The 26,031-nt window shown below is 36.4% G+C and overlaps 1 protein-coding gene across 4 annotated transcripts in view; it reads left to right on the top strand.

The window, feature by feature from the left end:
• Positions 1–26,031, top strand: part of PCCA (propionyl-CoA carboxylase subunit alpha) — a 389,990-nt gene that overhangs the window by 131,535 nt on the left and 232,424 nt on the right. For all 4 annotated transcript variants that reach the window (XM_040624198.1, XM_040624204.1, XM_040624209.1 and 1 more), the window contains 2 exons: positions 17,042–17,120; positions 21,519–21,621. In XM_040624198.1, coding sequence (XP_040480132.1) covers positions 17,042–17,120; positions 21,519–21,621 — 182 coding nt within the window. The remainder of the gene's footprint in view (positions 1–17,041; positions 17,121–21,518; positions 21,622–26,031) is intronic.

Raw genomic sequence — 26,031 nt, forward strand, 5'->3', positions numbered from 1 at the left:
GATTTGCATTAAAGTTTGATCTTTCTACTCCATCAAAGGTCCTCAATACAATCAAACCGAATTGATTGGTAAAAAAAGAAACTGTAGATCTAAAACCTGTCCTTTAACTTCCAGATTGTTCTGATTCTTTTCTTTTGCCCGTCTTTCTCAGAATCACAAATCATGCCTGATTTAAATAAAAAATTTTTTGATCCTCAGAGTCACCATACTCTAAGCCTGCTTCACCCAATGTTTCTACATCTTGGCAAATGTCGCTCGTTTACTCAGTGGCTAAAGCGAAAACCCAAGCTCTATCCTGGTGGTGTTGCCCTGTCATCCTATTGTCAATATATCAATAGATACTGTAAATCCTTCGTTCAAAATAACCTCCCATATTCATTACTCACTATCTTTACTACCAGTACTTCCAAACTACCATTGTCTTTGTAGGGACTGTGACAATAGTTTCTCTACTTCTTTTCTTAACTTCAAAGTCATTCTTTACATAACTGTCAGTGTGATATTTTAAAACTCTAAGCAGTAAGGACACACCCCATCTCATCTCATACTGTATCTGCCTTAAGCCTTCTAATGGCTTTTCCTTGCACTTAGATAAAATCAAAATTCCTTCCCCTGACTACAACCCCCAAATGATTTGGCACCTGCCTTTCTCTCCAATCTGTTTTTATACTACTCCCTTCGCTGCCTACTGTGCTTTAGTTACACTCTCTTTCTTGAATACACCAGACTTCAGAGTCTTAGAATAAGGTTTTTTGGGGGAGGGGTGAGGGGGGGATCTTGAATACTCTAGCTGTTATTTTTACACAGATGGCTCCTTGTAGCCTTTCATATATTGGCTTACATGTCATTTCTTCAAAAGAAGATACTGATATTGCCACTCAGTCATTCTTCTTATAACCATATTCTCAATCTCGGGGTAGATGTTTTTCTCGTTAACTTTTTCCTCTATGTTATTTTGAAAAATTTAAATCAGACGACATTTTGGAAGAATTTTACAGTGTGTACCTATATTCCCATCACCAGGATTCCACTATTAATTTTTTGTAGATCTGCTTTATCACTTATCCCTTGTTAATCCATCTTGATTTTGGTGCATTTGGTAGTACAGTTGCAGATATGTATCCCACTAAATACTTTAACATAGAAGTCATGAACTGAATTCAATATTTGTATACAATTTTGTTATTTTGAGACAAAATTTATATACAGTAACGGGAACAAATCTTAATTCTGTCTTTGCTGATTTTGATATATGCATACATCTGTGTATCCTAAAATCTCACAGAGGTATTGGACATGACTGTCACTCCAGAGAATTCCCTCATGCTCCTTCCAACTCAGTCCTTACCATCTTCCCCAGGTCCAGAGTAAGCTAGTTCTAAATTTTTATACTAAAGATTCGATTTTTTAAAAATCATGATAAAGTTTCAATACTATAAAAGTTAGTCTTTCAAAGTGTGCAGATCAGTGGTTTTTAGCATATTCACAATGTTTTGCACCCATCACCACTGTCTAATTCCAGTACATTTTTATTACCCCCAGAAGAATTTCTGTTGTCATTTGTGTCACCCCTTCAGCCCTTGGGAACCACGTATTTGTTTTCTGCATCTATGGATTTACGTATTCTGAATGTTTCATGAAAATGGCACTTTTTGTGCCTGTTTTCTTTCACTTAGAGTTGTTTTCAAAGTTCACCCATGTTTTACCATGTATCAGGGCTTCCTTCCTTTTTATGACTGAGTCGTATTCTGTTGCATGTGTATACCACTTTGTGTTTACCCACTCACCTGTGGATGAACAGTTGGGTCATTTCCTCCTCTGATTATTGCACATAGTACTACTTTGAACATACATCTACATGTATTTGGGTACCCGTCCTCAATTCTTTGGGGTGTATACCTAGTTGTGGAATTGCTGGGTTGTACGGTAATTCCATATTTAACTTTTGGAGAAACCGCCAAACTGTTTTCCACAGTGGCTGGACCGTTTTACGTTCCTACCAGCCATGTTCCAGTTTCTTCACATCTTCACCAGCATTTGTTATGTTCAGGTTTTTTTTTTTTTTTTTTAATATGGCCATCCCAGTGTGTGTGAAATGATAATCTCACTATGCCAGATATTGACAAAATGGATAAAAAACACAATCCAACTCTATGCTGTTGACAAGAAACTCACTTAGATCCAGAGTCAGAAATAGATCGAAAGTGAAAGGATGGAAAAAGATATCCCATGCAAATAGTAACCAAAAAAGAACTGGGGTGGATGTACTAATATCAGACAAAATAGACTGTGAGTCTAAAACTGTTGCAAGAGACAAAGACATTATGTACTGATTATTATAAACATATGTGCACCAAACAGCAAAGATTCCAAAATATATGAAGTAAACATTGACAGAATTGAGAGGAGAAATTGATAGTTCTACAATAATAGTTGGAGACTGCAATACCACACTTTAAGTAGTGGATAGAACATCTACAGAGAGGATCAGTAAGGAAATAGAGATCTTGAACAACACTATAAAGCAATTAGACCTTATATATAGAACACTCTGCCCAACAATAGAAAAATACACCTTATTCTCAAGTATCTATTAAAAGGAAGAGTGACTGACTGAATGATTGAGTTAAAAAAATTTTTAAGGGAAAGGAAAAAATAATATCAAACCAAAACAGGTATCTTATAAAGTATGTTCCTTGTCTTGCAATGTTCCCAGGACTTAGTTCAAAATGGAAATATCTCCCTGCCCCTTTCATGGAATTATCTTGATGGATTGCTTTTCTCTTAAAATAACATGAGATTCCCTGCATTAAATAGATTGTATTTCTCTTTGGAAATGATTGTTTTATGTTCATTTAGTTACTGTTTTGTAGATAGTTGACCATGTCGGTTAGTTTCCTTTGTATTTCTGGTACTTAAGACAATGCTTATCATGTAGTATATATTCAGGAAGTGGTTATTCAGTGAATGAATCCAAATGGAAATGTGTTTATCAGTATACAAGTGAATTAAATAATTACACATTTAAAAATTTTTTTCCACAATATTTATAGACCGTAATTTGACAGTAATTTTCTCATTCCTTTTCCCTTAATCTTCAATTTTGTAATGGAGATACCTGGGAAGAACAGGAATATTAAATAAACTATGATAAACTCTCAACAAATATATAATTAAAAAATAATCTAAGATTATTCAAGTAAATTTAGTATGTGCGTGTTAATGACTACTCAGCATTTCTTGTAGGTTGTTCTTGGATTCATTAGACTGGGCTGATGGAAGCTTTTAGGAATCTAAGATTCGGATGTATGAGATTATGTGACTGAACCTTATTGCCTTCTCACTTATCTCTGATGGAGACATCTTACGTTCTTTGCAAGATAGGCTCTCCTGTGTCTTTTCTTTCCTTCCTCCCTCCCCCTTTCCCTCCCTACACCCCATGTGGGGCTCAGACTTAAAACCCCGAGATCAAGAGTCTTACGTTCTACCGACTGAGCCAGCCAGGTGCCCCCTTCCATTTGTTTCTGTTTGATACCAGTCTTCAGACTTCCTTGGCCTCTGCCTCTGATGAGTGTGTAGGGGCTATGGTCATCCTTTCTTCTCCACCTTGGCTGTTTTCCTTTGCCTGTTCTTCCCATCTTCCTTTTGACATGACATTACATTAAAAAAGTTGCTCATATTTTTTTTTATAAATAAGAACAAATTGTTCATACATAGGAGGGATAAAAATACTTGGCTAAACCACCAAATCTTTTATTTCCTCTATTTCATGCTGCTTAGAAAATTTTTCACATGTGGTATACGACTGTGTGGTTGAAGATATATTGAAGAAACCTTTGAAAAAATATTGTAGACCTTCTTCACAATATCACATTGTGTTAATTTATTTTCCAATTTGGTCCTCAGTAGAAGATACGTTTCATGTGCTAAGTAGATTTAATAAGAAATGCTTAAGGAAAAGTTATGTTGAAGAGAATAGTGTTAAGGTATTTGTGAAATCCATTAAAAAGTGAGGCATTTTACTTTGCTGTTTTCCACTGTTGAAGTAATGTGGTCATTTGAGGTCAGGATGATAATCCCTGGGAGAAGAGAACATGAGTTCTGTATCCCCTCTCTTCTTTTTCCCCCCACTGTCATTTAGGGTACTTATTTATATTTTCTTTTATTATTCCAGCATACACGTTTTGGGTTTAAGCATGATTTTAGAAGTTCTCTCTCTGTATTTTTACCATATTCGTTCCCACTGTCTGTTTTTCTCAGTCCTTAATCACCTTTCATTTTATTGTTGTTCTTTCTTGCATTCTTTTTCTTTTTTTTCTATCCTATTGCAAAAGGCTCTGCATAATGTTCTGACAATAATGTAAAAACATGGAGCCTTTGGTTTTTGTTGGGAAACTTCCTGTTTGTGAACTTCTTTTGCTCTTATCTATCAATACATTGAAATGTGCTTGATTTCTGTTTCCTGGAGTGGAGTTAGGGATCTAATTTTTTATTTGCCTGAGTAGAGGTAAATGGGTAGACAAGACCCCGAGATCAAGAGTCTCATGCTCTACCATCTGAGCCAGGTGCCCCAGATTTCTCTTAGGATTTTTGACTCATGTTTCTTAGGAATGTATTTTAAAATAACTGAAAAATTTCTAGTTTTTATTTTATTAATTTCTAAATTGCTTTCAATTAATTTCCAAATTGATTGTGTATATGGTCTTTTTTAGAATCTTTCTAACTTGATGAGAATTTTATGGCCAGAGAGTAAGTCACTTTACAACTTACATGTGTGCCTGAAAAGAATGTATATTCTCAAATTATTGTATGCTATGTTTTATAGATAACCAATAGGTCAAACCTACCTATTAGGATGTTTAAATCTTCTAGTGACTTTTCGACTACTTGATAAATTTTTGAAAAAGTGGATTTCCCAATTCTTCCTTGCTTGTTAGGTTTTGCCTCTGTATATTCTTAAGGTAAGTTAATAGGTAATGTAACAGTGTAACGTGTCTTCTTGGCTAATTTTACTTTTAATCAAAGTGTAGTGAATTTTGGCTTTTAAACCTAATTTTATGTAATAATAATATGTCTAAACCAGTTTATTTTGGTCTTTTCCTTGTATGTTCCTACAACTTTCAATCAACAAGTGAACCATTGTTTTAGTTGGATGTCTTGTAAGTATATGGACTGGCACTATTCAAAGTGGCAGTGTCCTTTAACCAGAGAGTGTAGTCCATGTACATTTATTGTATTTATTACTATATTTTGATTTATTTGAATTGTCTGCTTTTTATTTTTGTTCCTCTTCTTTTTCTTTTTTTTAAAGATTTTATTTATTTGACAGAGATAGAGACAGCCAGCGAGAGAGGGAACACAAGCAGGGGGAGTGGGAGAGGAAGAAGCAGGCTCCTAGCGGAGGAGCCTGATGTGGGGCTCGATCCCACAACGCCGGGACCACGCCCTGAGCCGAAGGCAGACGCTTAACTGCTGTGCCACCTAGGCGCCCCTCCTCTTCTGAATTCTATTTCCTCTCCTTTCTTGACTTCTTTTTGATGATGATGACGACTTAAAAAATTTCTCTTGTTCTGTTTTATTCCATTTTCCCCTCCACCTCTCTCCACTGTGATGGAAATTTTACACTCTTGTTTCTATTATTTTAGTGTTTACTATAGAAATTTCAACTTTGGAGATATTCCTTCAGGTGTCCTTCGTTCTCCTATATTAAACTTTATAAAAGTTTGCTTATCTTAAATTTCAGGCTAAAGTTTATTCTCCTACCAAAGAAATACTGTAATGCTGTTTACCCTTTATATGCTTTTTTAATATTTTATTTCCTTATTTATTTACTTCACTAATGAGACATTATAGTCTCATGTAATTATCCATTGTTTATTTAGCTTTACCCAAATGCTTATTTTCTTGGCTCACTGTTCCTTTCATCCCTGATTCTTTCTGTTTTTCCTGGAATTTACTCTTTAGAAGAAGTAGGGCTAGTTAACTCAGTTTTTGTTCGCATGAGCTATCTATTTTTCATTCTTTCTTGAAAAATAGTTTTCCTGAATATGCAAATCTAGATTGATAAGTAGTCCTCTATCAGCAAAGTGTTGGAATGTTTGTACTGTGTTATGTAGCTATTGAAGAGATAGCTCTAATTTTTGTTACTTTGTAGGCAGTCTGTTCTTTTGTCTGCTTAATAAAATCATTTTTATTGATGTACACTTTATGAAGAGTAAAATCTAAGCTATTTTAAGTGTATAGTCTAGTGAATTTTCATAAATGTAACCACAATTAAGATATAGAGCGTTTCTATCCTGTTTGAAAATGTCCCTTCCCCCATTTTACATTTCCACTAGCAGCATTTGAGAGTTCCTGTTATTCAAGCAAAACATTAACATTGCTTGTCTTTTTAGTTTCAGTTATTCTAATCGATGTGTAGTTTTAATTCATTGTGATATAAAATTGTATTTCCTTAATACCAGATAATGTTGAGCATATTTTCACATGCTTAATGCTATCACATTCATTAATCTTCTTTTGTAAACTATCTTTTTAAATTTTCACTCCCCCTTAAATTATTAAAAGACTTAATTATTTTTTTAGCACTGTTTTAGATTTACCGAATAATTGAATAGTTTGTTAAGTAAATGAAGTTCTTTTTTTTTTTTTTTTAAAGATTTTATTTATTTATTTGACAGAGATAGAAACAGCCAGCGAGAGAGGGAACACAAGCAGGGGGAGTGGGAGAGGAAGAAGCAGGCTCATAGCGGAGGAGCCTGATGTGGGGCTCGATCCCATAATGCTGGGATCACGCCCTGAGCCAAAGGCAGACGCTTAACGGCTGTGCCACCCAGGCGCCCCTAAGTACATGAAGTTCTATATACACCCCCAACTAGTGCTGTCTGCAGCTTTACCAGTGTTCATACTTCATGTTAGTGTGGCACATTTGTTACAGTTAATAAACCAATATTGATACATTATTAACTATAGTCCACAGTTTACATTAAGTTTCCCTGTTTGTATTGTATAGTTCTATGTGTTTTGACAAATGCATAATGGCATGTATCTACCATTATAGTTTCATGCAAAATAGTTTGCCCTGTGCTTCACCTTTTCAGCCCTCCTTTCCCTACCCCCACAACCTTTGGCACACACTGCTTACTACACTCTATGCTTTTGCCTTCTCCAGAATGTCATATAGCTAGAATCATACAGTGTGTAGCCTTTTCACATGGACTTTTTTCACTTAGCTATATACATTTAAAAGTTCCTTCATGTCTTTTTGTGGCTTGATAGCTCATTTTAAAAAATTGTTGTATAATATTCCGTTGGATGGTTATACAACAGATTGTTTATCCATTCACCTTTTGAAAGATACCTTGGTTGTTTCTAGTTCTTGGTATTCATTAACAAAGTTGCTGTCAACATTTTTGTGTGTAGGTTTTGTGTGGCCATAAATTTTCAACTCAGTTCGGTAAATACCTAGGAGTAGGACTGTTGGGCCTAGGGTAAGATTATTTTGCATTTCCATCAGCAGTGAATAAACATTCCTGTTGCTCTCCTGTTGCTCTGCATCTCCAATAGCTTTTGCTATTGTGAATGTTTTGGAAAATTAGCCATTCTAATAAGTGTATAGTAGTATCTTGTTTTAATTTGCATTTCCCCGAAGACAAAGATGTTGGTCATCTTTTCATACGCTTATTTGCCATCTTGTATCTTCTTTGTAGAGGTGTCTCTTCAAATCTTTTACTGATTTTTTAATTGGGTTTTCTTACTGTTGAGTTTTAAGAGCTCTATCTTAGATACCGTTGTTCTTTATCAGATATGTATTTTGCTGAAGTTTTCTTGTAGTCCGTGACTTGTGCCTACATTCTCTTAAGTGTTTTTTGTTTGACAGAGAAATGTTTAATTTTAATAAAGCTTAATTATCAGTGTTTTTCTTTTATGGATCATGCTTTTGGTATTGTATCTGAAAACTAATGTCAAACCCAAAGTCATCTAAAGTGTCTTCTATTCATCTTCTTCTTCTTCTTCTTCTTTTTTTTTTTAAAGATTTTATTTATTTATTCGACAGAGAGAGAGAGACAGCCAGCGAGAGAGGGAACACAAGCAGGGGGAGTGGGAGAGGAAGAAGCAGGCTCATAGCAGAAGAGCCTGATGTGGGGCTCGATCCCATAACACCGGGATCACGCCCTGAGCCAAAGGCAGACGCTTAACCGCTGTGCCACCCAGGCGCCCCTCTTCTATTCATCTTCTAGCACTCTTGCTGTTTTTATAGTCAGGTCTAAGATCCACTGAGTTAACTTTTAAGGATTGTATGTGGATGCACTTTTTTGTGTATGAATGTCCGGTTCTAGCACCACTTGTTGAAGAGATCATCCTTTCTCTGTTGAATTGGTTTTGCGCCTTTGTCAGAGATCAGTTGACTATACTTGTGTGTGTCTATTTTTAGTCCCTCTATTCTATTCCATTGATTAATTTCTCTGCTCTTTTACCAATACCATACTTACTGTAGCTTTGTAAATAAGTATTAAAGTTGGGTAATACCAATCTTTTGAAATTGTTACTCTCCTCTAACATTAGCTATTCTGGGTCTTTTGCTTTTCTATATAAATGTTAAAATCAGTTTGTTGATATCCACAAAATAACTTGCTGGGATTTTGATTGGGATTGAATTGCATCTATAGGTCAGGTTGAGGAAGATAGGTATCCTACACATGGATATTTCTCCATTTATTTAGATCTTCCTTAATTTCATAGTTTTCTTCATATGGGTACCATACATATTTTGTTAGATTTATGCCTGAGGGTTTTTGTTTTGTTTTGTTTTGGGGTGTGTGTGTGTTAATGTAAATGGTATTGGTTTTTAATTTTAAAGGTGAAGTTTTCATTGCTGGTACATAAGAATGCAGTCACCTTTTGTATGTTGACTTTGTATCCTGCAACCTTGTTGTTATAATCCACTTATTAGTTTTGGATTTTTTGGATGGTGGTGGTTGTTGATTCTTTGAGGTCTTCATTTTAGAAATCATATTACCTGCTAATCATATTCACTATAGAAATCATATTACCTTCATTATAGAAATCATATTACCTTCCCTGTGTGTTTACCTTTTTCTTGTCTTATTGCATAAAATAGAACTTGTATAGGATGTTGAATAGGAGTGGTAAGAGGAGACATCCTTACCTTGTTCATGATCTTAGGGGGAAAGCATCCAGGTTCTCACCATTAAGTATAAGGTTAGGTGTAGGGTTTTTGTAGATTTCTTTATGAAGTTTAATAACTTTCCTTCTGTTTATGGTTTGCTGAACTCTATGGGTATTGGATTTTGTCAAATGCTTTTTCTCCATCTGCTGATAATGGTCATGTTATATTTTTTCTTCTTTAGCCTGTTGATGTGATGGATTACATTAACTGCTTTTTGAGTATTGAACTAACCTTGCATACTGGGAATAAATCTCGCTTGGTCATATTAGAATTCTTTTTATACGTTGTTGGATTTTTTTTCCTTTCAGTTATTTTTATATCTGGGAATTCAAATTTTAATTTTTTTTTATATTTTCTATTTCTCTCACCATGACTTTTTCATTATTAGGAAAAATTTTTTTAAAAGATTTTATTTATTTATTTGACAGAGAGACAGCCAGCGAGAGAGGGAACACAAGCAGGGGGAGTGGGAGAGGAAGAAGCAGGCTCCCAGTGGAGGAGCCTGATGTGGGGCTCTATCCCAGAACGCCGGGATCACGCCCCGAGCCGAAGGCAGACGCTTAACAACTGCGCCACGCAGGCGCCTCTAGAAAAATTTTTAAAGATTGATTTATTTTAGCTAGAGCGTGCACGCAAAAGCAGAGGGATGGGCAAAGGGAGAGGGAGAGAGAATCCTGAAGCAGGCTCCCTGCTGAACGTGGATTGTGCGGTGGGGCTAATGAGATCATGACCTGAGCCAAAATCAAGAGTGAGCCGCTTAACCGGCTGAGCCAGCTAGGTGTTCCAGAAAAAATTTTTTTTCTTGAAGTATACTTGATAATTTTTTCTTGAAATCCTTTCCCATACTTATAATATTTGTAATAGCTGTAATTTATAATAGGTGTTTTAAGGTGCTTCATTTCTGGGTTTGTTTCTGTTGACTGTTTTCTTCCTGAGGTAGATTACATTTTACCTCTCTCTTCACATGTCTCTCTTTCTTTCTCTCTCTCTTTTTTTAAAGTAATTGCTATGTCCGATGTGGGGCTCAAACTCATGATCCTGAGATAGAGAATCACATGCTCTCTGGGCTGAGGCATCCCTCTTCACGTGATCTTAATTTTATTTTTTTAAGACTTATTTATTTGAGAAAGAGAGAGCATGCGTGTGAGTGAGCACCGTGGGGGGTGGGGTATAGGATGGGGGGAGAAAGGCAGGGGGAGAGGGAAAGAGTCTTAGACTCCCCATGGAGCCCAAGGTGGGGCTCCGTCTCATGACCGTGAGATCACAACCTGAGCCGACCTGAGCTGAAACCAAGAGTCGTTGCTTGACTGACTGTACCACCCAGGCACCCCCATGTGTCTCTTTTTGATTGGATTGTAAACATTATGAATGTTATATTGTGTGTTTGGATTTTGTTATCTTTGGGTAAAAGGTGTTAAGGTTTATTTTGTTTGATAGGTCAGTTAACTTATGTTCGTATTAATACGTTTTAGGCTTTTTCTTTTTCTTTTCTTTTCTTTCTTTTTTTTCTTTTTTAAAGTTTTCTTGGCTCAAGTCAAGCGTAGCCTTACCTGGTATTGTGATTCAACAAGTATATGTTGGGCCATCTCTCTGTACCTTCCATGCGTTCTATGCTTGAGTTCATAATTTCTGTTTCATTAAACACCTACGGTATCTTGGTACAATGTAAACTCTTAATGTTTTAGGCAGGAGAGAGAACTGATCTTAAATATATATTTGAAGAATTCCAGTGACGGCAGTATATTTTAAGGGGACCAACTGTAGTGATAGGGAGTTGTGTTTGGAGGCTACTGCAGGCATCCTGTGATGAGGTAGGTGATGGCAGTTTGTGTAAGTGTTGTGGTCATGGAGATAAAGAATAGTGAAGAAATTGGAATTTTTTTTTTTTTTAAGATTTTATTTATTATGTGACAGAGAGACAGCCAGCGAGAGAGGGAACACAGCAGGGGAGCAGGAGAGGAAGAAACAGGCTCCCAGCGAAGGAGCCCGATGTGGGACCCGATCCCAGAACACCGGGATCACGCTCTGAGCCAAAGGCAGACGCTTAACGACTGCGCTACCCAGGTGCCCCAAGAAATTGGATTTTTTAATAAAGACTTTATAACTTGCATACTATCCAACAGTTACAGTCCTAGATATATACTCCGGGAACTCTTACACAGGGTTCCAAGCAACACATTCAGTAATATTCATGGAAGCATTGTATGTATAAATCTGAATGTCTGTTCATAGTAGAATGGATAATGCTTCAGTATGTTAATACAGTGAAATATATTACAGTAGTAAAAATAAATCATTTATAACTAGTGAAATTATGAATTAGTACATTTACTTAGTAAGTACCGTCTTGGATTCTCTTCTCCAGGCACAACAGTGAGCAGAGGCAAGTTGTCATCATTTTTTAAAACTCATTTTGCTACAAAAAAAGTGTAAGAATTATATAAAGCAATAGTCATTCATGTTTATTATTCTTGTTAGGTTTAATATTGTTTGTGCATAGGATATTCACAGTTTCCACATGTCGATCTATAGATCATTTGCTAATTATAAACAGAAAATGGCATATTTTTTCATGAGGAAATTTAATGGGCACCATCTTAAGTAATCAGACTTCATCAGGAAATGGACAAATGGACTTCTTTTTTCTTTTTTTTCTTTCTGATGTCATATAAGAATTAGGGTACAACATCAGTTATGTAGTATTTATTTATTTTTTTTAAATTCTGAATCTAATAACAAGGAAGCAGTCAGGTAAATTCAAATTATGGAATATTGTTTGCAATAGCCACCTTGGATTTTTCAAAAATATCACTTTCATGAAGGACATCCCCCCCCCCCATGCACACAAACTCCAAACCAAAATGGTAAGTGAACTATTTTACATTAAAGGAGAAAAAAGGAATCTTAACAAATGCAGTGCGTAATACTTGATTTCCCTGTAATTTCCCTGTAACTTTTATCTAGAGATTTACTTCCTGGCTGTCTTGGGAACCCTCTCCCCCCGCCACCCCCAGGTTCTTTTGTTCTCTCTTCCGAGGTTCCATCATCAGATACTGTTCTGTCCATTTGGAGGACTGTCCTACTCTCTAAAATAGCTTTCATTTTCTTTTAACTTGGAACCTTTCTTTTGGGAAATAAAGGCCTTGCAATTATAAGTGTTTTCCAACTTTTTAAAAGAAGATGGGAGGCACTTGGGTGGCTCAATCGGTTGGGCATCTGACTCTTGATTTCTGCTCAGGTCATGATCTCAGGGTCCTGGGATCTAGCCCTGCGTCCGACTCCTCGCTCAGTGGGGAGTCTGCTGGAGATCTTTCTCTCCCTCTCCGTCTGCCTCTCCCCACTGCGCTCACACATTCTCTCTCTTCTCAAATCTTAAAAAAAAAAAAAAAAAAAAAAAAAAAAATCATACTTTTTGAAGAGATTTCTGATTTGCACCACGAAATTAGAAATAGGACATTTCCCAAGAAATACTTCACTTTTTTTTTTTGTAATTCTTTGCCTCTGTCAGTCATTAAATTCTGTGAAATCTTAATTCAAGAAACTACATAAAATTCTTTATTTTATGACTATTACATCATTAAGGTGTCATTTATTTTATCAGCTTTATGTTACCAGGTTATGCTGCCATGTGTAGGGACAGGTTTTGCTTGAAGCGGGGAGATTATTGTGTCTTATAGGGGGGCAACATGGTGCTATTACTTGATCAAAAAAAATTGTTCCTTTAGACCTGTAGTCCATAACAAAATGAGAAAGTGTGGAAGCTCCTAGACTCTTCCTTCCTTTCCTTATCGTCCATATCCAAACTATCAACAAGTCCTGTTGGCTCTACCTCTAAAACAGTCAGCCTTTGTCTCTTTCTTCCAGCTGAGTCCCGATCACAGTGGGCTCTCCCTTGGAACACTGCAAAAGCTTCACTCAGGAACCCACCTTTGCCCTTCTACAATTCAGACCTTGCACAGTAGCCAAAGGGATCTTCAAAAACCCAACAATAGGTTGCTGCCCTCTCCTGTATAACTTTCCAACTCATTCCTTCTGTCAGGAGAGTTCCTCCCTCACTGGTTTTCAGAAGACTGGCTCCAGCTCATTCAGGCCTCATTTTCAGTATCTGTTTTATCAGAGAAGCCTTCAAGGAAAAGTAACCCTAATCACCCCCAATCAAATCCTTTTGTTGTCTTCATTGTAGTACTCCTCACCGTCTTGCGTGTTGTGTGTATATTAATGCACACGTGTACTGTACGCATACGCATATTCAGGTGCGTGTGTACTCACACATCATTCTCCACTAGATGGTAAGTGCCAGAGAGCAGAGAACTTTCTGAATTGTTCATTTTGTATCCCCCAGAGCCAGATCAGTGCTTGGCACATAGAGTGTTTACTGAATGTATATTTTTGAGTTGAGGAACGAAAATTTGGTGGAAAGTTAAAAAGAAAGAGGATTGCTGCTTTACGGTGGAAAATAAGACCTGCTGATTGCTGCGGGGACAGGCGGCCAGACGTGTCCTTGAGGTTTGAGGACAGAAATGTAGGAATAGTGCTTTGGTAACCTGAGTTTCTGTATTTTCTTAAATATTTAATTTTTTTCTCATGTAGTATGTAGTCGGTTTCCTTTTGGAAGCGTTGGATGGAAGGGAAACAAAGCCTGGAGACTCCCTGCATGTTGGAGTTGGAGTGTTAGCGGGAGCATCCCGTGAATCTGGTCTGGGTGGTGAGGTCAGGTAGTGGGAGTAGGCATCCAGTGAGAGGATGAGAAGCTTGAGGAAGAACTTGCCAACACCGCTAGGACCTGAGGTATCTTTTTTAAAAGCGATCTTTTCATACCAAGAGATTTTCTCCTTTTAAAAAACTTGAGAATTTTGTTTTGTTTGTTATGAGGAAGGTTGTTCTGTTTCAAACCTCTGGCAACTGAAGAACAGAAAATTAAAGAACTGCATCATAGACAAAAGCCTAACACAGGACTAAGTACTCCAGTGGATAATAAATTGGGACAGAACGTTAGTGGAAATCTTGTGTCTAGACTAGATAAAGTGAAAGAGTGGTGATAGGCAACAAGTTGATTATTTCGGATTTTCCCAAGAATGTCAAAAAAATTTTGGCTGAATCTTTTTTACGTTTTTCCAACAGTTCGTGGCAGCCCATGATTTATCCCAATTAGAGTTGCCGAGATACGATAAGAAAGTAGGGATGAGGAACTGGGCTTTTTGATTTTTTTTTTTTTAAAGATTTTATTGATTTGACAGAGCGAGAGAGCGCACAAGCAAGAGGAGTGGGAGAGGGAGAAGCAGGGTCCCTGCTGAGCAGGGAGCCCGATGCAGGGCTCTTATCCCAGCACCTTGGGCTCATGACCTGAGCTGAAGGCTGACGCTTAACTGACTGAGCCACCCCGGTGCCCCTGATATTTCTCAGGCATGCCTGAGAAAATGTTTTTTACAAAAAAAAATTTAAACAAATGGATCGATACGCCACAAAAAATCTGTGGAATATTCTTTCCCCTCTTCAAATGGCGAGTCCTAGTTTCCTGCATGGTGTGGTGACAACATAAAAATACGTTCTATCTGAAATTGAATAACTGACTTGGCATAAGAAGTAAGTAGAAAACCTTAGCTTTATATTCTTTCCAATTTGGTTTAGAAATTAGGTTTAGTTGGTGACTATAATGTTACTAGCTTATGCCGGTTTCTTCCTCGCTTCCGATTGTGTTATATTTGGCTTGTTTCGTCAGGGAACCTTGTCTTTCTGGGTTATATGTATTGATGGGTCTAATGCTACATTGCCTCCTTTTGGTGGGACCATTTTGTAATTGCCTTATTACACACTGCCCTGTTGCCTAACAACATCTCACCTTTTCTAAACATATAATAATTTCTCATTGACAAATTACTTTTTTGTGTTGTTTCTCCATCTAGTTTCTTGTGACCAAGGACAATTTCCCAGTTGTATTTTGAACCTCACAAATCACTGTATAGTCCAGGGTCTGTAGTAAATAAAATGACATTAATGCAGGAATCAGAATAACTGCAAATTTCCTAATCCCCAGAGGGAACTGAAAACGGAGATAAGGAATGTAGATATTGGACCTCTTGTGGTTTCCTGTTTCCTGTTTATATGGATAAGTAGTCTTGGATGGTGAATTGATATAACATTTTTTTTTTGTGGCGTATCGACCCATTTGTTTAAATTTTTTTTGTAAAAAACATTTTCTCAGGCATGCCAGTTTCTAATTTTTATATATTATTTTTTCACTGCTCCAAAACAGGCTAATTCTTCTTTAATGAGTTCAATCTGATTCCTTTATGTGACAATCATTGTGAGGCTACAGCATTGCAGGAGACAAATACTCTTCTCTTCACTCTCACGCAGGATCTTTGGCATGCAAAAGTGAGAAGCATACTTTCTCCTTAATTTATATTTTAATTCTCTTTTTCTTCTGCCATCCCATGGATACTCTCCAGCTGGATTGTTTCAGTCATTTTTTTTTAAACCAATTCCTGCTATTCCTGACTAAAATGTTCAAATCCTACTCATCCTTCATGGCCTCATGTCAACGGCCCTTGCTGTAATATGCTTTCCTTAATCCCTTTTCTGTTACCTTTCTGTGATACTTTTCTCTTCTGAATTTCCAGTGATAGAATTACTGGGGTATTTTTCCCTTTTTCTTCCTAGATTCTAAGGCTCCCAATGTGAAAAAAGTGTGTTAATCTTTCTTCTCACTGAACTTAACGTTGCTTTTAAACTGCTGTCCCACATAAACATAACCAACATCAGAATTTTAAAAATTGAATTAATCATGAAACAGAAAGCAAGTGCCATTTTAACTCACTTGAAGTTCAGAGTGATATTTTGTGGTTTACGGTCGAAGGTCTATGGCATTTGGCCCTCTCTTCCTTTTCCTCTAAGATCCTGTAGTTGGAGTGAAGTGCTGTTAGAGCATCGCAGGCCGGGAAGAGTCTTTTAAGCACTCACTGATCTTTTTCTTCAGAAAAGATCATAAACAAGTGTCTCAGGCATGGGTGTATCCACCTTGTTTTCAGAAAACCTCTAAGCAAGGAGATTTTTACAGCTTTTCTTGATAAATTGGTATAGGGGACTCAAGCTGTCAAAATTTTTACTTTATAATAATTAAATACTTATTAACAATTTTATGATTTCATTTTCTCTTATAAAACTTTAGCTGGAGATGTCAGTTGTTGGGGCCTTACTTTGTGTTTTCATCTTACTTGCTAGTGTTCCCTGTTGGATGAGTGGAAATAGTGCGGTAGCTCTTCACCGATAACAGCGGGTCCTGGAGCTTCCGTTTCCGCCCATAATACAATAACCGTGTGACTTGATTTCCCCTCACATCATTGTGTCAGTTCTGATAAAAGCTGTAGGGGTTCTCTGTGACTTCTCAGATGAAAATGCCTCAAATACCTGTAAATCATTACTTTTGGAAAAGGGAATTTTTGTTATGCGTGCAAACAGCAGTTTTGGGGAATATTGTGTGTGTGTGTGTGTGTGTTTCCTTAATATTATATAAAAGTTGCTTCTCATCTTTGCTTAGTTAATACTTTATCTACTTCCATTTTTGGAATCCATTGTCAAATAACTTATTTATGTTTCCTTAGCTTTTTATTTCATTACTGGGGAAAATGTTATATTTATTGATACAAATAGTCCTTTTAAAATGATCGCACTCTCATCTTTAAAATATATATGAGATCATTACACTGGTGTTATTTTCCTGATTTTAGAGAAAGGAACTTTTAAATAAATTAGTTATTGTCTTCTGCGTTATTGAACATGTGGTCAGTTGTCATGTTCATGCATCCAGATGATCAAAGTCTGAACTTCTGTCTAATTCTTCCCTGCTGTTAGGCTACCCTGTCATGATCAAGGCCTCAGCAGGCGGTGGTGGGAAAGGCATGCGAATCGCCTGGGATGATGAAGAGACCAGGTGAGGTGCTGTCCAAAATATACTTTTGATGAAAATTGCAGTTACTAGAGTTTTATTAAACTGACAAGTAAACAGATACCAAAAGTGTAATGGAGTAATTACAATAACCATCTCATTTTTACCCTTTTAGATGGGGAAAAAAATGGAAATTATGCAGAATACTTCCTTGTTTATATTTTGATGATGATTATTCTGTTACAGAAAGGTTTTTTACTTCCCTAGGCATTAACAAAGGATTGTCTTTTTGTTTTTACAGTGTGTTTTTTAAAATTATGGGCATGATTCTATTTTCTAGGCAGAAGCTACTGACATTTGATGTATCTTCTGAATGTGGTCAGAGATTTGAAGCAAACACATTTGAAGGCAATCATGATTTCATTTGTTTATGTATCACTCAGTACGCTCCTGCTTTCCATTGCTTGTCTATAAAGATAGTGAACTACTTTGATAATTTTTTGCTGTAGAATGTATTTCCTTTTGAATTCGAAACTACTAAATGTCCTTTATATACAGTGCACTCTGTTGTAAATGTAGACCACTTTCTTTTAGTATACCAGTTTCAGAAATGAAACGTAACTTTTAAAACAATTTAAAAGACCCAATGCGTTGTTAACATCATGGTGATTAAAAAATCGTTTTTTGAAAAACTCCCTAGTATAAACAGGTTTTAGGGAATTCTATTTAGGTTTGCGTTTTTATTGATTTTCAGGTTTGACAGAAGAGATTTTTGTCTTTTTTTTTTTTTTTTGGAGGGTTGGAGAGGACAAAAAAATGACTTAATTATCGCGTTTGTTGCCTTTCGGTGCCCTTTTTCTACCTGGAAGTAATGTGGTCTTCCAGATGGTTCTGCTTTCTCCCTTTCCTTTGCTTTTCCTTTCCTCCCTGTTAAATATAGAAATCCAGAGCAGTTGGTATGAAAGTTGTCCAGTACAAACCTAATTCAGAAATTAGGTTCTCAAGTGAACAAGTAAGGTAAAAATTTCCTCGAGGCAATACATTACCCTTTAAAATCTTTTGGGAAGACACCAGGTTGCAGACTTGCACAGATGGTTTTATCTCTAAAAGAAATTGTCTCAGAACACCATTGTTTCTTCGGTTGAGCATCAGAGAAAGTAATCGGTTGTGTTGTGGGGTGATGAGAGATGACATATACTGCTCTTTAAACCCCAGTCTGAGTGACACTGGTACCAGAGACTGACTGCAAGAACTAACTCATTGCATGGATTGACAATATTTGTTGAGAACCTGTGTGACAGGCACTGTTTTAGTAGCATTCTTGGAATACATCAACAAACAAAAACAGACAAAATAATTCTTTCCTCCATGAGGTTTATGCACTAGATCACAAGTTCTTAACCTTTAAGTTCCCAGTCCCATAAAATTCAGAGGAGATTTATGCATCTGAATGAGAGGAAAAAAAGGACCTAATTCTTTCGCTCGCCTCTAACTGGGATTTAGTGTTTCCTCCAGTGTAGGCAACGAACTACAAGAGTAGTAGTATCTTCGGAACTTTCTACCACTATGGAAATCCTATATCTTCAACAACTGTTATGTGGTAATATATTTCTAACAGTGATTATTAGATTTGTTGTTGGAGCTTTTTATGAGTAAAGAACCCCATGCATTATATCCAAAATTTGTTCTTAGAAAATATTTTGAATCCTATATTTCAATATAATTTGTTTTCTGTGCAGTCCTATGCATTTTCCTTTTTTGCGCTTTAAGCCTTATTTTGAGAAGAGGTTCATATGCTGCATGATTAGACAAAAGAGATTTATAGTGTAAACACATGGAGTGGGAGATAGCACTGCGGCCATCTTTGGGAAAAAACGATCTGCTGTAGTGTCTGGGTAGGAAAGAATGACATAATAAGGATATTAAACACAACTTAATGGTTTTGCAAGAGATTTGCATTTTACAAACTTTTTCTCATTGTGTGGCCCCGTTTGTGTGGCACTTACAAAGCAATTAAGCTTTAGCACTTATTTTTCATTGTTCTTGGGATTTCCGATTTCTTCTTCATTTCTGTAGGGCTTACTGTTAGCAACATACTTTATGGTGAAGATTAATCTTCAGTTTCTTGGTATTAAGATTTGCTGTGCTGTTAACCAATGGATTTTAATGCGGCATTCAGTATTTTCAGAAATCACTATATCTGTTCATATAGGGGACATCTTTTTTTGGGCAAATAACCCTTTAAGTGGCACATCGATTCAAAATATGTTAATAAAATTAATAAAAATACATAAATTTCTATCTAAAATATTCTCAATTTGATAAAAGAATGATACTGTTTGATTTAATGATACATGCTCCTCATTTTAAAAAGTTGCTCTATATCCCCTGTTACTTTGGAAGAATCTAAACTACAGAAAAATTGAGAGAATAGTACAGAAAACGCTCTGTAGTTTTCCTCTAGAGTCACCAGTTGTTAATGTGCCACATTGTACAGGCTCCTTCCTTTCTCCTTTCTTGGGGGGGGGGGATTTTTTTTTTTTGCATGATCCACGAAAATTTTAGCCTTCTTTGGAAGGAAAACCACGTAACCATTAATTGCTTTATTATTTTATTCTGAGGAGTGTCTCCCTCTTGTAACATCTTTCCTAATTATTTTCGGGGAAGTAGCATCTATGGCTTATCTTGGAATCTTCAGAACATCTGAAAGATTTTTTTTTTTTTTAATAGTGTTTGTTGTTACTGTATATTAAATCAAGGTGAGAATCAGAAGGTTGTTGAAAGTAGACTCATATCTTCATTTAACCTCTGGCTTTCTTTTCCTTATCCTCATTTCAGTGAAATATGGCACAATGGAAAATTGACCACGTTTACATTTTGGAATACCCCTGCTAGACTTTGGGTGCTTTGAGAGCAGTTTCTGCTTTATTTTTATATTCCTATCACCTACACATGCAGCGGGCACATGGTTTCACGATGAGTAAATATTTGTTGAATGAATGTGTAACTGAGCATGACAAATGTTTTCAAAGTAGTTTTCTGTGAGCTCCAAAATATCCTGGTGATGCTTTCAAATGTGATAATTTATTTGAGTGATTTTTATTTTTTTCTCTAGCATTTTTCATTTAAATGCAAAATGAAAGCTCTTAGTCATTACAGCAGAGATAAACTGTAAAGTGCTTTGTTTTTTTCTTTGTGAATCATCATACCCCATCTATAAAAAAGTTGGCCCTATGGTACTGAAAACAATAGTTCATTGTGCTTTAGTTTCTTTTGAGTCTCCAGAGATTAAAAACGCCATTCCCCTAAATCAAAGAACTAACAGAGGACTAAGAAAACCTGATACCTTTTCCCTGAGAACGCTGAGAAACAGGAATTGTTGCAGTATGTTTTGAATTTATCTTCTGGTCATTGTTTACTTGCTGTGTTGTATTTTTTAAGCACAAGAACAAATGTGGCATTTATTTCTAATGCTAGATGGAGTGTTTGCAAATTAAAAGGTTGGAAGAACTTTAATGTTGTATTTAAGTATAGATATTTAATCTGAAGATTAAGAAACTATTAGTGACATGTAAAAAGAATTAGACTTTATATTCTGAATATATCAGTGAGTGGAAAATAATATACTCAATTAGTTTTAGGTAAGCAAGTGTGCATTTTTAATAGACTGACCGAATGAGCCCATTTCATAGTGTGTGACTTTAGTAAGCATATTTTAATTATAACAATTTAAATTAATAGAGTTTGGGAATAAAATGTATAAAGTTATAATTATGTCCATATTTTTATTTTCAAAAATTGTACTTTTTCTCTTTTACTCATTTATTTTTTAACAATTCCAAGATGATAAAGTTGTAATGATCTGTATGGGTATGTGAAGGGCAGTTACATTTAAGTGTGTGTATTTAAAATATCACTTAAAAATATCATAAAATGTTCTGGAGGGTCCTCCTCTTGTATGTTCATTTTCACTGAGTATTTTGCTGTAGTTTTGCCCCATTGTGCCATTGGCCAAGTTGGTCCTTCACATTTTTGTGTGTATGTTCTGACTCTTGAGTCAAATGAATGTGCATTTTTAAATTTTTTTATTAGTGGAATTAAGGTGTGTTAGGGTTGAGGAAGTGGAACTTTATTTGATTTGTGTGGCTTATTAAAAATATCTAATTTTTAACAGTTGGTGAACTAAGTATTGGTATTCCTATTTCATTATAAAATCTAGGGTCAGGGAAGTTAAATCACTGACCCCAGGTCACAAAGCTGGTGAGTGTAAGAGTTGTTGGTCAATGAAAGTCAATTTAGTTATTTGTGCATTAAGTGACTTTTTCTTTGCTTTGTTCATAAGTAAACGAAAATAAATATTTAATTGCTTTATTTTCTTTTATTTGAGGGCTGTATTTATTTTGTTAGTTTGATCACTCTCCCCTCCCCCTTTTTTTAAATTAGGGATGGTTTCAGATTTTCATCTCAAGAAGCTGCTTCTAGTTTTGGTGATGATAGACTACTAATAGAAAAATTTATCGATAACCCTCGTCACATAGAAATCCAGGTTGGTACATTTTAAGATGTTTTCTAATTATTATGACTTTTAAAAAATATCATTTATTCCTATTGGAAACATATCCTTTCTTCCATTTAGAATGATTGTGAATTGTTCTGATATGCTTGAATAACTTCAAAATAGAGAATGTACATAAATTGATCGCTTCGTTTTGGAATCTGGTATATTTCTTATCAAAGTGCCAGGATGTTGGTCAACATAGGGAATGATCTAAAAATCCTGCTATAGAAAGAAGCAGTCTCAAGCTGTCTAACCAAGCTAAATACATTGCACCTAGAGATTCGTTCAGTCCCATTGTGAGACTGGGCCATGACAGGGCTTGCCTTTTTTTTTTTTTAAAGTGCTTGATATGGTCTCCTATCATTTTAATTCACCAAATGTCTGCGTGGCTCACTGAGACAGGCATTCTTCTAGGAGCTGCTAGTATAGAGATGAATAAATCATTTCTTCTCCTCAGGTTAAGATTTTAATCTAACTGCTAAAGCAGTTGTGGGGGTATGGATTTCAGCAAGACAAAAATTGGTTTTCTGAAATAACACACAGAAGACAACGTCTCCTGAAGTTTTGATTTCTGTTAAGAATGTCTTCTGTTAAGAACATTATGGCTATGAGTTGAATTAAAATTGATAAAATGTAAATATCAAATTTGAAATCATACTGAAGTTTAAGTATTGTCTTACTTATTTCAATGTGAATAGAGGATCAGAAAACTAAAAAACAGGTTATTTGCTGCCCTTGCCTGTTCTGACGAGGTGTAATAAAAGTCCTAAATTCTATAATTGTGGTTTTTATTGAACCATCCTTGCATCCCTGGCATAAATTCCACGTGACCATGGTGAATGATTCTTTTAATGTATTATTGAATGTGGGGGCCAACTTTGGATATGGTCTACCACAACCCATTCTCCAGCCCCCAATGATCATGTGATCATGTCCTTCTGTAAGTAGAATGTAAACATCTTCGAAGACCAGAATCTTGCCTTCAAACTCGGTCCAGCTATGGATGAGACTTCTTGTATGTGGTTCCTTAAAAGCAGTTCCTCTAACGCAAAGACCTCTGTATTTGAAGACAGTGTGACGCCTGCACATCAAACTTACAACGATGAGAAAAGGATATGACACTGCAATAAATAGCTCCATTCAACAAGGTTAAAGGGGAAAAAAAAGGAGGCACACAGTATTCATTGGCTTTTACTTAGTATTTGAAAACCACCATTTGAAGCTGAGAGATTTCATGGGAGAATTTTTTTTTTCTTTTCCTGTAATTCTTAGTGTGAGATGATGGCAGCTTGGGCTAGGATGTTGGTAGTGGAGGTCGTGAGATGTGAATGAATTCTGGATACTCGGTGAAGGTAGACCAGATTTTCTAAAAGATCAGATGTGATGTATAAGAAAAAATATAAGGCGTCAAAGGTGGCTTTAGGGTTTGTGCCTGAGGAATTAGAAGACTGGGACTGTCTTTTACTGAGGTGGGAAAAACTGTGAGAGGTGCATGTTTTGGGGAGGCGATCAGGGTGTGATTTTGGAGAAATTAAGGTTGAGATACCAAAGTGTAAGTGTTGAATAGACTATTGGATATTTAAGTCTGTAACTTAGGAGAGATATTTAGGCTGCCCTTTGTGTAAGATTATACAGGCAGAATTAATTTTCCCCTTCTCTGTATTCGCCGTATGTCACATATTTGTTAGATGACCATTGATTTTATCTTGAGTTGTCTGACTTATCGAATAGACCAAGAAGTTCTTGAAGGCAGTTAGTAGGTCTCACTCATTTGTTGTTTCCAGCAACCAGGCCATTGTCTTTCACATGACTACTACTCAATAAATGTTCGTCAGATTGTGTTAAGTAATTATAGATCTCTATCAGCTTGTAGTTTATTTTCATTAGCCATGCCATATAATCTAGGTGGTAATTTTAAACATAGGTGGAAGTGTCTCCTCGTAACTTAAATAGGTAACACAGATGTTAGCCGTATCTGATCTATGCTTGGAAGTTTTTAAAAAATTTTTTCCCCTCAATTTGCATGTATTTATTTATGTGAGGTAATTTGTGCGCACAATAAAGGACATCCAATGAAAAGGGAGCATTCCTTTCACCCTTGTCTCCAAGTCCCCTGGTTTCTGTCCCTAGAAGCAGGCACCGTTATATCCTGCTGTGGACTGTGAAGTATATATGTGTACCACTTATTATTTTTTACATGGGGGCTATCACATACTGTGTCCTTTCTTATGCTGAAACTGCACTGGTGGCGGCAATGGCGCCACTCTGTGTGGTTTAGACCCATGTGTCTCAACCTGGGCACTACTGGCATTTTGTGAGTTGGATCCAGGGATGCTGAATCGCTTGCATTATGTGCACACTCTGTTATCAGGAAGCTTGTTTCAGTAAGCAGTGTATTTGGGAGACTTTTCCACATTGAGTACCTGCACTTTGGTAAAAGGCTATATTAAAAGTGAAAGAAAACAAAACAAAACTAATGATGGGGCGTGTCTTACTGGCTCAGTCAGTGAAGCATGCAACCCTTGATCTCCAGGTTGTGAGTTCAAGCCCCACATAGGGTATAGAGATTACTTAAAAAATAAAATCTTAAAAAACAAAAACCAAAAAGCCTTATGAGGGATTTAAGGATTAACTTCCCTTACAGGCAGTCTTTATATTGTCTGGTCACTTAGTCTCTTCATTTATTTAGTGGAATAAATCACTGTCAAATTATTTTTGTTGAGGGATGCCTAGGTAGCTCAGTTGGTTAAGCAGCCGATCCTCCCCTCCCCTCCCCTCTCCTCTATTATTAAAAAAAAATTATTTGTGAGAGTATGAGTGGGGTGGGATTGGGGGAAGAGCAGAGGGAGAGGGACAAGCAGACTCTCCACTTAGCAGGAAGCCCATGGGGGAGGGGGGGCTTGATCCCAGGACTCAGATCATGACCTGAGCCAAAGTCAGATATTTAACTGACTGAGCCACCCAGGTGCCCCAAGCAGCCGACTCTTGATTTCTGCTTGGGTCATGATTTCAGGGTTCTGGGATCAAGCCCTGGGTCAGGCTCCATGCTCAGCAGGGAGTCAGCTTGAGGATTCTCTCTCCCTCTCACTTTGCCCCTCCACCTGCTTGTGTGCTCTCTCTTGCAAATAAATAAATCTTTAAAAATACTATTTTTGCTGAATGCTTAGGAAATAACAAAACTTTTTTTTTTTTTTTTTTTTTTTTAAAGAGAGAGAGAGAGCGAGCTGTCAAGGGGAGGGACAGTGGGAGAGAGAATCTTAAGTAGGCTCCACAGCTGCTGGGGGCTCAGTCTCACAACCCTGGGATCATGACCCAAGCCAAAATCAAGTTGGTCGTTTAACCAACTGAGCCACCCAGATGCCCCCATGACAAGATGTTTTAAAAAGAATTAGGAGACTACACAGACTTTAGGGGAAAACAAAGGTAATTCTATATATGAATCTAATATCTTACAGTTAGAAATATTTCTGAGAATTCTTGGTTATCATGGCTTTATTTCTTGGACGCCCAGTCTGCTTTCACTTCTTGTCATTGAGGAAGAAAAAAAGTAGAATAAATTTAGTGTTAATGTATTTTTTAGGCTGTACTTCATGCAGCCATCTTTGAGACTTAAAAATAAAATTCCAGCTTCTTGGCATTTCATTACTGCAGTATTTTCCTTTGCTTGGAATCATTCTTAAGGCTTAGATAGGTTTTAGTACTAAAAATCAAGTTTACATTCATATGTTAACTACTCATTTTATAGTTTACTATAACCATGATCTTTTTTGATTTTATATTTTTAGCACCATATAAAATATTAAGATACTATCTGCTATTGATAATGCATAAGGAAAAAAAGTGACTTGCCCAGAGAAGTTGCATAGCAATTTGGAGTTAAAATTATGGCTTAGCCTTTTGGCTTCTAGAATAGCTTTTACTTCTGTGAACTTAATATATGCATTCAATAATATGTATCTACTCCTTAATTGTGAAAATAGATGAATCTCTTCCTAAAAGCAAACATTCTGTGCAAAAATATTAACCAAGAGCATGTTTTAGGGTTACCAGATTTAGCTGATAAGATACATGCTAAATTTGAATTTCATATAAACAGTGATTTTTTTTAAGTGAAAGTATGTCCCAATAATTATTTTTATTAAGATTTTTTTGTTGTTTATTTGAAATTCAAATTCACGGGTGCCAGGGTGGCTCATTTGGTTAAGCATATGACTCTTGGTTTCAGCTCAGGTAGTATTTCAGGACTGTGAGATTGAGCCCTGCGCCTGGCTTCGTGTTCAGTGGGGAGTCTGCTGGAGATTCTCTCTCTCCCCCTCTGCCCTGCCCCCCACTCACGTGTGCACTCTCTCTAAAAATAAATAAATAAATATTTGAAATTCAAGTTCAGTTGGGTGTCCT

Source organism: Ursus maritimus, unplaced genomic scaffold (genome assembly GCF_017311325.1).
Source record: "Ursus maritimus isolate PB19 unplaced genomic scaffold, ASM1731132v1 scaffold_10, whole genome shotgun sequence".
In the NCBI taxonomy this organism is placed as follows: domain Eukaryota; kingdom Metazoa; phylum Chordata; class Mammalia; order Carnivora; family Ursidae; genus Ursus; species Ursus maritimus.